General features: G+C 43.6%; 1 protein-coding gene across 2 annotated transcripts in view; it reads left to right on the top strand.

Annotated features, from left to right (window-relative positions):
* Nucleotides 1–13,630, top strand: part of AP3B1 (adaptor related protein complex 3 subunit beta 1) — a 1,836,520-nt gene that overhangs the window by 749,986 nt on the left and 1,072,904 nt on the right. For both annotated transcript variants that reach the window (XM_085632261.1, XM_085632260.1), the window contains exon 12: nt 733–795. In XM_085632261.1, coding sequence (XP_085488387.1) covers nt 733–795 — 63 coding nt within the window. The remainder of the gene's footprint in view (nt 1–732; nt 796–13,630) is intronic.

The raw sequence follows: 13,630 nt of genomic DNA on the forward strand, positions 1-13,630 counted from the left end.
CTAAAACCTGCTGCGAGATGTCTCCAGGCAACGCTGAATCTGTGTTGCCCCTGAACCTGCTGCCTGCTGTTGGAGTGCGAGGAGGAATGTTGCAGTAATTCAGGTTAGTTTTCGGGGGCCTGCCATTCAGTTGAGCTTTTGGGGGGACTTCTCCGTACCAAAGTCGCCTTTTAGGCCACCCTGGTTCACTTTCCTGCAGCTGAAGTCTGAGACAATGCAATGCCTATCAACAATGTCTGGTGACTCCCTGAAGGCCAGACGGAAGCTGGATGTTGCTGCATGATATGCATCAGATAATGGTATTCATGTCAAATTCAAACCAAATTCAGATGAAAATAACTCCACAGGCTTTTTTGGTGAAAATGTTGAAAACACAGTGGCCAATTTTGTCCGTTTCTGAATGTTGGTAGTTAGCTGTGATTATCTAAAGCACAATATGGTGCTTTTTCTTTATCGCACAACAATTTTCCTATTTGAATAGTCATCTTTTGAAGCAGATGGTCGGACGTTATTGATTTGTGTATGTTTTCTTAATCAGAACCTAGAGATGGTAATTATTACAAGAATAAAAGTTGTAATAGGTTTTTGAAAGTAAATTACACATGGCACAGGTCTCTAAAAATATGTATCTGAACATTACCATTAATTGTCATGTTACTTTAGTGTGTTAATACATTAACTGTTAGCATGTTTTTGTTTGTGTGCTGAAAATGTCTTTTGTATTTTACAAAGCTGGAAATTCTAACGAATTTAGCAAATGACACCAACATATCTACAGTTCTCCGTGAGTTCCAGGTATGTCATAGTCTTTTATTTATATTATTAACTCTAAAGTATATTTTGTATATGGGATAAAGCATACACTAACGCACAATCAAGATATTATAGGTCACAGATATATCTGGTAACATAAGCAATCACATGCTCCCTATTTGAACTGCACATTTCTGATCAGATTTTAACTGTACCTTCACTTTTTTTCCCTCCCACTAGAAGTGCTAGAAATCATGAGTCTGCTAATGTAATAAAGGAGAAAGAATCGAGGGTACTGAATGTTTTAGGAAATTTCTATGTGGGGAGGGCATTAATGAACATGAAATGCTTCTTGTTTGCTGCCATCAATGTAGTTAAGTTCAAGGTTGATTCTGCTACATTATGGCATTGAGTTCCTATCCCGACAACCTACAATGATAGTGTGCAAGAGAAATCTATGAGAGTAGATCGTTTCGTGGCTGAAGGAGGTTTGTCCTTGGAGCAACCTTATCTTCCTATCTACTTTACGAATATTGATGTTGGCAGGTACAGAAAGATGGCTTGAACTGGTGAGGAGTCAGTATGCTTGTCTACGTGGTCTCATGGACAATGGTCTTGGCAAACGTGCCTTAAAATAATACTAAATATGCTGGGTATTATATATCTGCTTTACATCTCATTAGAATAGCCCAGGTGCATAAATCATGCAGTAACTGCCGGCACAAAAAATACTTAGGAGGTTTTAGTAACATCTGGCATACCTTACTGAATGAGGGTTTGATGTAGATCAACACATAGGTTCTCTGGTACATAGGGATTAAAGCGGTCTAAATGCATGTACTATAATGATCAATATTACTCTTTAATTTCAGAAATTTGTTTTATTCGTCACCGATATGTTTTCAGTTTGAGTTTTTCTGCATTGCCTGCTCATTGCGTCCTTACTTTGATATGAAGCAAAGCAGTTTAGTCAAGATGGTTCTTGGCATAAAACTTTTTCAGGAGTGCCAAACCCTCAAGGCTGCATCCTAGAATTCCTGATTTAGATGGTGGGACATTTGCTCTTTCCAGATATGCAGACAGGCAATTAAGTGTGAGTGATCTACTTTGCAGAAATAGCTTGTGATAAATGTATTCTTTCAAGAGTCATTGATTCATAGGTGTGGAGGTTTTGAATATCTTTAGAAGATGACATTTTAAGCCCTGGCATATTTTACAAGTATTTACTGCAGATTAAAAATTATGAGAAATGGGATTAGCTCAGTGTCATCCTGCATGACACTGGCCAAAGGGTGGAGGCAAAGAGGAACCAGACTGTCTTTCAGATTTCAGTCAGTCATGAAAAATGACCAGTTACATTCAGGATCTCTTGTGTTCATTTAGTCATAAAGCATGGCAGACTTTAACTCAGCCTTGTCAAAGGATGCTGATCATTCTAGCAGCATCAGCAAGTCGGTATTTACATCTCCCAACATCCAAAGAACATTGTACATCCCATGCAAAATGTGCTCATCAAGATGGTGCATTAAGGGCCACCTGCATATTAGCGGTTGTGAAGAAAGATATTTTGATAATGTGCTCTTGTAGTTGTAATCCCACTACTTTTTAAACACTCCAGCATAAGAAAGGCAAATTGGTTGTGAATTTACAGCTGGTGTTTGATTAGTAGTGGGTCTATAGTTGTCAGTTGCAAGCTGTCCAAATCGTGCGTTTTTAATAGTAGAGCTATTTGTTCTGAGTTACAATGGGAATAAAATACACATTTAGCAAAGAAATATGAAGATTGTTAGAAACTGGTGACAGAAGTATATTATATGCGCATTAGAATAGTTTGTCTTAGTGATTTGATTTCCTGAAATTACAATCACCTTGGAATTGTGTGAGCATTATTATCATATCCATTAGATTAATCTACTCTTGCGGCAAATCTTGCCTCTTACACTTAAGTACCTCACTACAATTGAGTTATAGCAGTGTGCATTAGTGAGAAAAAGAAAAACTGGCCTGCACAAAAAAAAGCCTCCACACTCAAGACCCTCATAATTGCAGACCTGTAGCAAATTGACCATTCCTGTGCAAACTTATAGAAAGAACAGCTTTCGTCCAGTTGTTAGAATTCATTGATGAAAATTCCCTACTTTCTGACATCCAAAAAAGGCTCTGTCCAGATAGGGGCACTGACCCAGCCCTAATCTTCACCTGGGACAACCTTAAAACACAGTAGACCAGAATTGAGTTGCTGCCCGAATTCTCCTGGACCTTTCAGCTGCCTTTTTCCCAGTCCATCATGACATGCTAATCCTAAATCAAGACAAAAGCTGGAATAGAGGGTACTGCTCTCACTTAGATCTTTTCCTGCCTACATAATGGAAAAAATGACATCCATACTCCTTTCTCATCCTAACCCCACAGCATAAAAATAGGAGTCCCTCACGTTTTAATCTCCTTACCCCTTATTTTCAACATCTAGATGAAATCATTCCCAAATCTGGTCAATTTTTTTCAGTTCCCCTACTATAACTAGCCTTATAACATGCATATACTTCATAAATTGGAACTCCACAAGGCCAGTGGAAACTCCAAAACCTTCAACTCCCTCTGGGCTATTGACTAATAAATGAAATGGAGCCATCTCAAATTGAACACCTCCAAATCTGTAATACTCACCTGTGGTGACCAGAAAATGTATCACCCTTTCTGGGCCTAAGCTGACAGTCTAGGACCATCCCTGAAAATATAGATCGAGGTAAGAAAGCTTGGAATTAGCATGGACTCACTCCAAGCTCTGTTTAAATGCCTAAGATGATAAGCTATCCAGATCAAGCTGTTACCATGAAAACGCTTTTACACCTCGCCCCTTAACTAGTATTCCCCACAAGGTCCAAGTGATGACCTTTCTTTTCTAGATTTCTGATGGTTACTTCAGCCTGCAGATTACTCACTTGCAGAACAACCCCAGACATCCGACAGGATCTACAAAGTTTCAGAGCTCTTTAGTCGCCGGTAGGGGGTGCGTGCTGGCTTTCGATGATGCTGGAAGTGATGTGAATCCTGTAGCGGTATGCATCTGAAGCCCATAAAAGAGACGGAAGTGAAGCTTTTTATGGCCAGAAACTAATAACAGAGTTGACGACGTACAAGACCTCAAACTCTTCTGGGGCAAAAAGGAAAAAAACATAAAACAAAGTATGTCTCTTCGTTGCCTCTCCTTTCCTTCGTCCTCGTAGCTTGTTGACATACAGCTAGTTGTTCCTTTTCTGAGCGGGCCTGCTGTGTTGACTCCACTGGACCTGGCCCAATAACGACCTCATTGCGTCAACCCTTTATTCCGGACTCCTCGACTTCATGACCTTCTCTCCCAATGCAGGCACCTGCCTTCCCCCGAGTTTCTGACTCCAGGCTCGGATCGAGCAGCCTTTTTAAACGCTATGTATTCCATTTTGCCAAAGCATTAATGCAATCCAAAGTTACTTTGGGCCTTTCTGTTCTATACGGCTTCCAGATGTTCGTGCCATGGCCCTGACACCATCCGGCACCGACCCATCTGAACCTACGTTGCCTCCACTCTGTTTTAACCCAGCACTGTGTTACACAACGCTGCATCCCCTTCACCACCTTGGACGGCTCCACTTCCACTAACGTTGCCCCCACCTACTGCACTGGAACTGATGCCACCAACACTAATTTGCGAATTTGCTCTGCATGACAGATCACACAGAAGAGGAATACAGGAGCAGCCTTCAGGATATTTTTGGGACCAAGTCTTATACCCTGACTCTTTACCCTTATGGGGTTACTGATTGTGATGGTGCTCAGGGGCAGGACTTCCAAGGCCTGTCTTTTGTGAATGGCTTGCACACTCCCCGGAGTTGGCTGTGGATTTCCCCACTGGTCCACTAAAGCTTGAAGTGAGAGAGAGAAGGAAGTTGCAGAGAAACCAGGCTCACCATCACACAGCGCAGGTAACCAAACATGTTTTGGGCTCATTCGCCCTTGCTCACTGGCATCACCGGAGAGCCCCAGCAGCAGAGTCTCGCGCCGTTCCTGCGGTGATTCAAATATAGTCCCGCCCATTGGGCGTGTCTTGCTAAGGCATTCTGGTCTCTGTAGTTTGCTGCGTTTTAACATCCATACTGGAATGCCGCTGTGTCTCCCAATGTCTTTTATAATCTCTAGTAGATCGCTGAGCAAGGCTGGGTCCCTGCTATCAAACTCGCCGAAACTGGTCACGCCGTTCCAGCAAGCGCTAACAAATTCAAGCGCACAGGAGCTGCTCATCTGCGGAGGGGTGCCTCGCGACCTGGGAAAGGCCGCTACATATCCATATGAAAGCTGCACCACCATTGAGGCACCACACATGTGCGTGTTCAAACCTTGTTTATTCGGCAAGCTGCAGGGAAACCAGGCTCACCATCACACACCGCAGGTAACCAAACATATTTCAGGCTCATTCGCCCTTGCTCACTGGCATCACCGGAGAGCCCCAGCAGCAGAGTCTTGCGCCGTTCCTGCGTCGATTCAAATATAAAACAAGGTTTGAACATGCACGTATCTCAACTCTTATTTTTTTTTTTTAAGGGAGGGGACAAAGTTACGACTTTTAACTGTACTTTTAACTGCACTTGATAATTAAATGCAGTGGCTGAAGGAAGGGATTCAGAGAGAGGGGGACACTCTCACTCTGATCGTGCCGAAGTGGAGGCATTTTTCGCAGGCAATCATGGAATGTAAGCACCATGCAAACAGAATAAATCTACGTGACAACTAATATTGAAACATGCACTGTAAATAATTGGACACTTGAAGAGGAATCTAATCTATTAAGATGTTATGTGAACTTTAACTACCAGTGCAATGTATCATGGGGCTTGTATTTTGTATGCCTGTCACATGACTTTTGAAGTTTAAAAAGCGCGCACAAAGCACTGTGCAAATGACGTTCTCCCCCTGTGACCAAGGCAGATGCCGAAACGCTTAAGGGAAAGGAGATATTTTGCGTTGCTGAGCCTGTGAATAAACACCTTCAATCCGGTATTGGGCCTCATGTGGTGTGTAAACAGATGGGAAATGGTCGGTCTGCTCCGTGCCCGGTGTTCTGAGGCCGCCCTGTAGGGTGTAATGCTCCTTTGCTCGGAGGCTTTTTGGATATATATATATATATATATATATATATATATATATATATATCAACTCTTATTTTATTTTTTTAAGGGAGGAGACAAAGTTACAACTTTTAACTGTACTTTTAACTGCACTTAATTAAATGCAATGCATTTCTACGGATTAATCTCGGTTTTTATCGCTTTTCCTGTGTTTTTATTGCTTTACCTGTATTTTCTCTTGGTCCTTACTGTTCGTCTTTGCCCTGTTCCGCGCGGCTGCAGGACAGTTTGAGCGGAGGGTGGGACTTCGTTTTTGCACACACTTCCGCTGTACTAGCTGGACACGAAAGTTGGCAGGGTAGTCTTGGCGGCTTCCCGCCTATATCAGATGCCTGCCAGAGCGCACGTGCCGCCAGTGCGCCAAAGGCAAGCCCGGCTGCGTCCGTTCGCGGTCGGCCGGGGCTAGGGGCCAGAACCCCTATTTGTTTCATGGGAAATCAGCGCTTGGAATACTCAGTGGAGGAATTGAAAGAACTAGGCCCTCCGGTTTCAGACCTATGTAAGCACAACCTTTTTATAAATATAGTGCCATTGAAGTGCACTCATTGTTCATTTAAAACAGCTGTTCATAAGGCAGGGCATGGGGATAGGCATAAGTTAAAATTAATGCTCATCAATTGTAGGTCCCTCCATAAACATAAGTTTGAAGTCCTTGATTGTATTTTAGAAAGCAACCGGGTGCTATATTTCTCACGGAAAGCTGGTTGAAGGAGGATTTTGCCCCTGATACTGGATGCCCTCCTTCAGAATTATGGTATCCTTAGATCGGATCGGCTGATTGAACGTGAGGGAGGAATAGCCATTATCTACAAATTAGCCCTAACATGTACTCTGGATATAGCCAACATAGACGAGAGTGAAGGTGCCTCCTTTTCGATAATGGCAGCTGCTAATCACACCAATAATTTTATTTCTAGTCTAGTGGAACAAATCGTACAACCAGCACTTCGTTAAAATAATCTGATAGTTTTCGATGTATTTAACTTACACTTTGACGATTACACTAATAGTGAAGCACAATTTTTGCAACAGGAATCAGCCGCTCTGCAGTTAAGATTCAAGTCCACTCTCCCAACATACCTACATGGCCATTTATTAGATCCAATCTTTTCTAACTCTATAGAGCTAGATATTGAATTTTCATTTGCAGTCCCATGGTCTGACCATCATCTTGTTGCCTTCACTATTCCCTTAGCTAAAATCCCCCCTATAGCTACTATTGGCTGAAGCACCCCTCATAGGAGATCGTCCTGATTTAGCTCTGCAAGTTTTACCCATGCCCTCCAGCAGAGTCATCCTCTACTGGGAAAGGATATTAATGGGGCATGTAGTTTAGTGGATAAGTGGGTTATGGAAGCACTGTATGTGGTGGCTATCTGGTCCTGCAGCCTCCCTTGTAGACAGACTAAATCAGCACCATGGTTTAATGAGGCCCTAAGAATAGCAAAAACATCTTGTAAGCTTCTAGAATGCATATGGAGGTTATATTTCTCAAACCAGAATAAGACTGCCTATAAGTTGCATTTAAAGCACTACCTCTGTCATATAAAAAAAACCACGGGCTGCCTATTATAATGAGAGAATAGAACGGGCAGACAACTCTTCTAATGAGTTATTTGCCATTCTTACAGATGTGTCCTCACTGGAGAGAACTATGGCTCCTGCTACCAGCTCAACTCATTTATGTAACCAGATTGCTGATTTTTTTGCCGAGAAGTTTGTCAAAATATATGATACCTTTCCGGTTGAGGCTCGTAATGGGATGCTCTGCCAAACTTAGAGGACCTCTGTGGATGGGGCCAACTCCCTCTGCAAATTCTATTCACTAACACTTGAAGAGCTAAAATGGGTAGCCTTAAGCATTAAATCCGGCTCTCCCACAGATGCAGCTACACCTAAGATTATGCGAGAAGATTTGGAGATAATAATTCCTTACAAATGGCAGCTTCTTTATTTTTCCTTCTCTGGTGGCAGGGTTCCAAATTCAATTGTCCTTCCTCTTAAGAAAAAGCCATGAGCTGACTCGAGTCAGCTGGAGATCCTACGTCCTATTTCGCTTCTGCCTTATTTTTCTAAAATGGCAGAAAAAGTGGTGAATACTCAACTAGGTGCACACATTAATCGGCATAATCTACTGCATCCCACACAATCGGGCTTCAGAGCCATGTACTCTACGGAGCCCGCATTGTCCTTGCTATGGAGACAATACGCAGATAATGGGATATAGGTCAGACTGTTGCTTTGGACCTTAACCCTGCTTTTAATACGGTGTTGCACAAACTGCTTTTACAACGTCTTCGATCAGGAGGGCTGGACGAAACTGCATTAAAATGGATGACTTCCTTCTTGCAGGACCAGAGCTTCCAGGTTACACAACCCCCATATATTTCCAAAAGCATATCTCTGTCTCAAGGGGTACCTCGGGGCTCCATTTTGAGCTCAACTTAATTCGTACGTTGCACCCTTGGCAGAGATTGTGGAAAGACAAGGTGTCACGATTGTGTCATATGCAGATGACACGCAACTTGTGGCCTCTGTCACATGACTCCGACATAGCAGCCATCAAATTCTCTTCTTGCGTGCAACATTTGGTGTCTTGGATGACAAATAACTGCCTTAAATTAAATGGTAGTAAAACAGAGATCTTAGTGGTGGGGAAATCCCCCTCCATTTGGTCATCGGCATGGTGGCCACAGACTCTGGGCTCTACCCCTATCCAAAGACAGCAGTTTAAAAAACCTAGGAGTCTGGTTGGACTCCACTCTTTCTTTTGAGGCACAGACCAGAAAGGTGGCAAGGAAGTGTTTTGGAATACTTAGACAGACCCCCCAGGATATAGCGGCATGGATTAGCAAATTTAGCGGCACAAATATGGCAATTTAGCGGCATTTTTGCGGCATTTTATTTTACTCATAATCAATTCATTTTCAGCCTTAAATCAATGGAAACTGTTTTAGCAGAGTATTCCACTTTGAATAGGCAACCTGGGATTTGGAACAGAGGAAGCAGCCCACAGGTGAAGGTTGTTATCCCTTGGAAATGCAATCCTCTATTTGCTTTAGTATAGGTTCTGAGAAGCCCATCAAAGATGGCCTGGTAGCATCCCATAGGAAATGGCATTCTAGAACCTACCTTAGTGTATGCTCTGGGGGCAAAGATTGGAGGGACAGGGAGCTACCCAAAGAAATTGAAATTATGCAACCAGTCACAGTATATGACCTGAGGAATCCACTTAGGAGCAGCAGAGGAGAAACTCATAATAAAGGCACTATACAGCCGTGTAATACTTTAAGGCAAATCGCAAAATCCCGGAGGGTCTGGCTAGGGCTCCGACCGTTTGTTTTCACGGGTGAAGGGGGCGGAGGGGCACAACTTTATAACATTTGCAATGTAATAGGACTTGCATTTACGCGCGTTCAAGCTATTGTCATTGTAAATGACAATGCAATTTATTTATGTTTTATAAACCAAAACATAAATAAAAGGCGTGGTCATTTACAATGCCAGTAGCTGGAACTCTCGTAAATGCGAGACCTATTGCATTGCTAATGCTTGTTTTTTTACTATTCTGCTAGGCTGACAGACATTTACACAGGACATGAATGAGTGGATTCTGCTGCTGCTCTGTCCTCTCTACCACTTCCTTGCCGCCTTGCAGTTTCCAGAGTGTGAATTCTTTTCACCTGATCTGCCCCATTGGGTTCACTGCCTGCGCGCTTAGTGTCCTGTTCTGGTCCCTTGTCTCCATGGTACCCATCACCTTGCTTCCCATAAATTACCTGCCTGTATCCCATTCTGCCCCTAAAATGGTCCCTTCCTGTTTACCTTTCCTCTCCTCTAAGCGTCTCCCCATGAAACTTAGTCACCAGCAGTTGCTGTCTGATTGTGCGCATTACCGATTTCGCGGGCACTTTTGTAAAAATCGCGGCATTTTTTACAGTGCCGATTTCGCGGCAAATCCCGAAATCCTGGAGGCTCTGCTTAGAATGTTCAGGAAAACCCTAGACGTTCTCCCCACCGCAGCTAGGAAAACCCTGGTCCACACACTGGTAACATCCCAACCGGACTACAGATATGTTATATATCTGGGAGCAACAAATAAATGCCTTCATAGACTGCAATGTATTCAGAATGCGGCGGCTCGCTTAGTTCTGGAGCTCCCTAGGAGTACGTCCACTGGCAAGGCTCTGGATGACTTGCACTGGCTGCCGGTCAAGAAAAGAATCCTGTATAAAGCCTTATGCATTAGTCATCGTAGCCTATTATCTTCATGACTTACTCACCCCTATAACCCTAGTCGCTATCTTAGATCGTGTGGGACCTGTCTGGTCAAGGTTCCTAAAGTACAAAAAGTAAGACTAGGTGCACATTCATTCAGTTATCTGGCGGCCAAAAATTGGAACGCACTGCCTCTCTCTCTCTTCGGGTTGAACCATCAGAGACCATCTTACGAAAAAAACTGCAAACCTGGCTTTTCCAGCCATAGGTTCTTTTATTTATTTCTCCTCTTCTGGAAAGTTAGTCCTAGCGCCGGTACACACCTGCTGGTGTAACCAGGTGCTTTATAAGTGATACTACTATTATTATTATTAGTTCCATTAGGTAATGCAAAATGCAGAATTTTGGAAGATTAAGCCATTTGCACAATTGATGACCGTTGACCGCTGGCGGGCTCTGAGCTTCACTACTTTAGATGGCTTATATCTGGCAGGACAGTTTATAACATTGCAAGACGTGATCGAAACTGGGATGAGGGCATTTTCTTAAATACGCTAAAATAGCTGTGACTGCGTGGGAGATATGGCCGGGATTCCCCGGATCCCACACAGATACTAGTCACACATTTATCGATGGTGGGTGGTCAGACTCATTACACACTCTTACTCTGCTCTCTGTGCGGACATATCCCGGCCTCTCCTAAAGGTTGAGAACACGTGCTGCCAGCTGTGCGAGTTCCCCATCACATCTGCAGAATGGGTTTGGGTCCATACAGGGGTACTAGAAATCTCAGTGAACTCCAGATTTAAATTGCTCCAATATTACTACGTACACATGACATAGCTTTCGGCCTAACTCCTGCAGGCTATTTACCGAACTAGGGATTCCAGGTGTACGCACTGTGGATATATACCAGCAGATTTTGTTCACATTGCGGGGACCTGCTCTCAAATAATTCCATACTGGGACAAGATATTGTTCCATTTGCTGGAATAATTGCACCTGTGTGCAGTAGTAATAAAGTTCCTTATCAGGAACGCATATACACCTGGCTTAACCAGCAAAGTTAACACATCTCACACTAGCCAAGGCTGTGTTCACTCCCAGGTGAAACCAATAACGAGGGATCTGCTGTGTCCTAGAAAGCCCTTGTCAGTGGAATAGTAGGGTTGCAAAAGAGGTTAAGAAATTTAGGTAGAAAAACCATCTTGCAAATCTCAGTCCTCCCATCCATAGACAAGGGCAGCCCAGTCAGGAATCTGCCTCTTCAGCCAGCAAATAACCTTACCGTAATTCTCCCACCAAAGTTCCTCCATGTCTCTGCTGAACCAAATCCCCAGGTATTTAACCTTGGAGCCTGCCCACTTTGAAAGAAAGTTTGTGTCCAATTGCGATGTGGCAGATGTCGTTAGGGAAACAGATTTGGTCCAGGTCTGGCCACGAAACGTAAGAAATTTACTCCGAATGGGTGCCAAGTTAGCCTCAGACTCTCTACCGTAAACTGCAACATTATCACCATACATAGAGACTACAGGTGTCTGTGAGGTACAACTCAATCCACCCTCGGCGTGATATTGCTGCAATCGGGATCACAAGAGAGGGGGGTCCATGCAATAGCACACAACAGCAGAGACAGCGGGCAACCCAGTAGGGTACCTCTACTCATCGGGAAAGAGAGTGAGACGACACCGTTCACTTGTATATGCGCCATAAGCTGGACATAAAGCAGCCTGATCCACTACAGGAATCCAGGGATAAGCCCAATTAGCCTAAGCTGAGAGAATAGATACTATCACTCTAGTGAGTCAAAGGCCTTTGTGACCTCAAAAGCCATGCCTTGAACCTCAGGATATTGTGAATGTATCACAACAAATGGTGTGTGTAGGTTATGTGCTGTGAATCTTTCCTGCATGAACCCAGGCTGATCCTGTTGGACAATACAAGGAAGAAGCAGAAGTAAAATATCCGTAGTGAGCCTGGCCAGGATTTTGTTTGTTATTCATCGATAATGGCTGATATGAGTCACACTGACTAGCAGGTTTATCATGTTTAAGTACAGTGACCAGTAGTGTCTGTCTCCCCAAACATTGGAAGCCAGCCGGTAGCCCTTCCCTCCTCAAACAACGATTTCAGATGCGGAGCCAAAAGCTCCTGCATATTCTTTAATGAACTTAATGGTAAGGCCATTCAGCCAATGAGCTTTACTGCCAGGCATGCTCTAGATGGCACATATGATGTCCCCTTCATCAAACGGCACATCTAGTTACTGTCTACGGGCATCGTCCAGCCACACTTACTAAGTTCAAGGTATTTTGTTGCCTCTTCTGGGGCAACAGTAAGGTTAGAACTGTACGGCATAGCATAGTACTTCAGCATCTCTAGCAGAGTGATAGAGCTGTCCCTCATCATTTAAAGGTCAGTGATAGAAGAACTGCACTGATTTTTCTTGAGCAAGGACACAAGTGTTTTCCCAGCCCCTTCTTGTATTGGCCTACTTGTGCAAGTAGTGAGGTTCCCTCTCTGCTTCTTCATGATCCTCAGATAATACATCGTAGCCAGTATATATGGGCTATTTGAGATAAGGTAATGGGTCTCCAGTTCCTGCAAGTCTTGATCCAAATGTGAAAAGCAAGCTGTTAGGTCCCTGAAGAGACCCAGCTGTTTTGATATACATGCTGTATGAATGTAGGCCTTTAAAGCTTCTCAAAGCACACCTGGGGACTCAACAGATTGAGCATTAATGTTCAATAACTCTACAATGTCTACGTTGGTTTTCGATCTAAAAATCGGAACCCTTAGTGCATTCAGCTGGAGTTTAAAGGTATAGTTGCGCTCGCCCGCTTCCTCCAGTTTGTGTCAGCACTATAGGTGCATGGTTCGCAAGTGTTCAGGGCAGGTAGTCAACCCTATTAGTCCAGGCTCTGACATCCTTCAAAACCAACCAGTTGGCAATGCGCAATTACGCATTATAGGATGTCATAACATATATGCCATCAATCGTTTGATAGTATTCCTCGTGCCAAATGTCAAGTCACAATCAGTAGTAGTGGAACTGCACAAGGGTAAGACCTGCACTCCCACTGAGATTTGTCCATCTCAGGGTGCATCGGTACATTAAACTATATTTGTTCCTTCCCCCAATATGATCACGGAGCATCCCAGGCTCAGGGTCTTATGCTAGATAAAGAGAAAAGTATCATGGCAATCAATGTTATAGCCAGAAACGCAAACAAGCTGTGATCTTGCAAGATAAGTTACTTCCTCTCACTGTGTCTTATTTCATCAAGAGTTCGGCATCACACCGTCTTCCTGCTTAGGCAGAGTGCGCAGCAAGATGTGCCTCCAATTGGCCAGCCCGGTCTGGGAGTCCTTAGTAAAATGGAGTTCTTGAGTTCCTGGAGCAACCCACTATCAACCTTACGTTGGCTGAAATAGGCAAAAATCTAACCTTAAGCTGGTCGCCTATGCCTTGTACATTTCCTGGCATCCGAGTGACT

The sequence above is a fragment of the Triturus cristatus genome, chromosome 2_1 (assembly GCF_964204655.1).
Source record: "Triturus cristatus chromosome 2_1, aTriCri1.1, whole genome shotgun sequence".
NCBI classification, from domain to species: domain Eukaryota; kingdom Metazoa; phylum Chordata; class Amphibia; order Caudata; family Salamandridae; genus Triturus; species Triturus cristatus.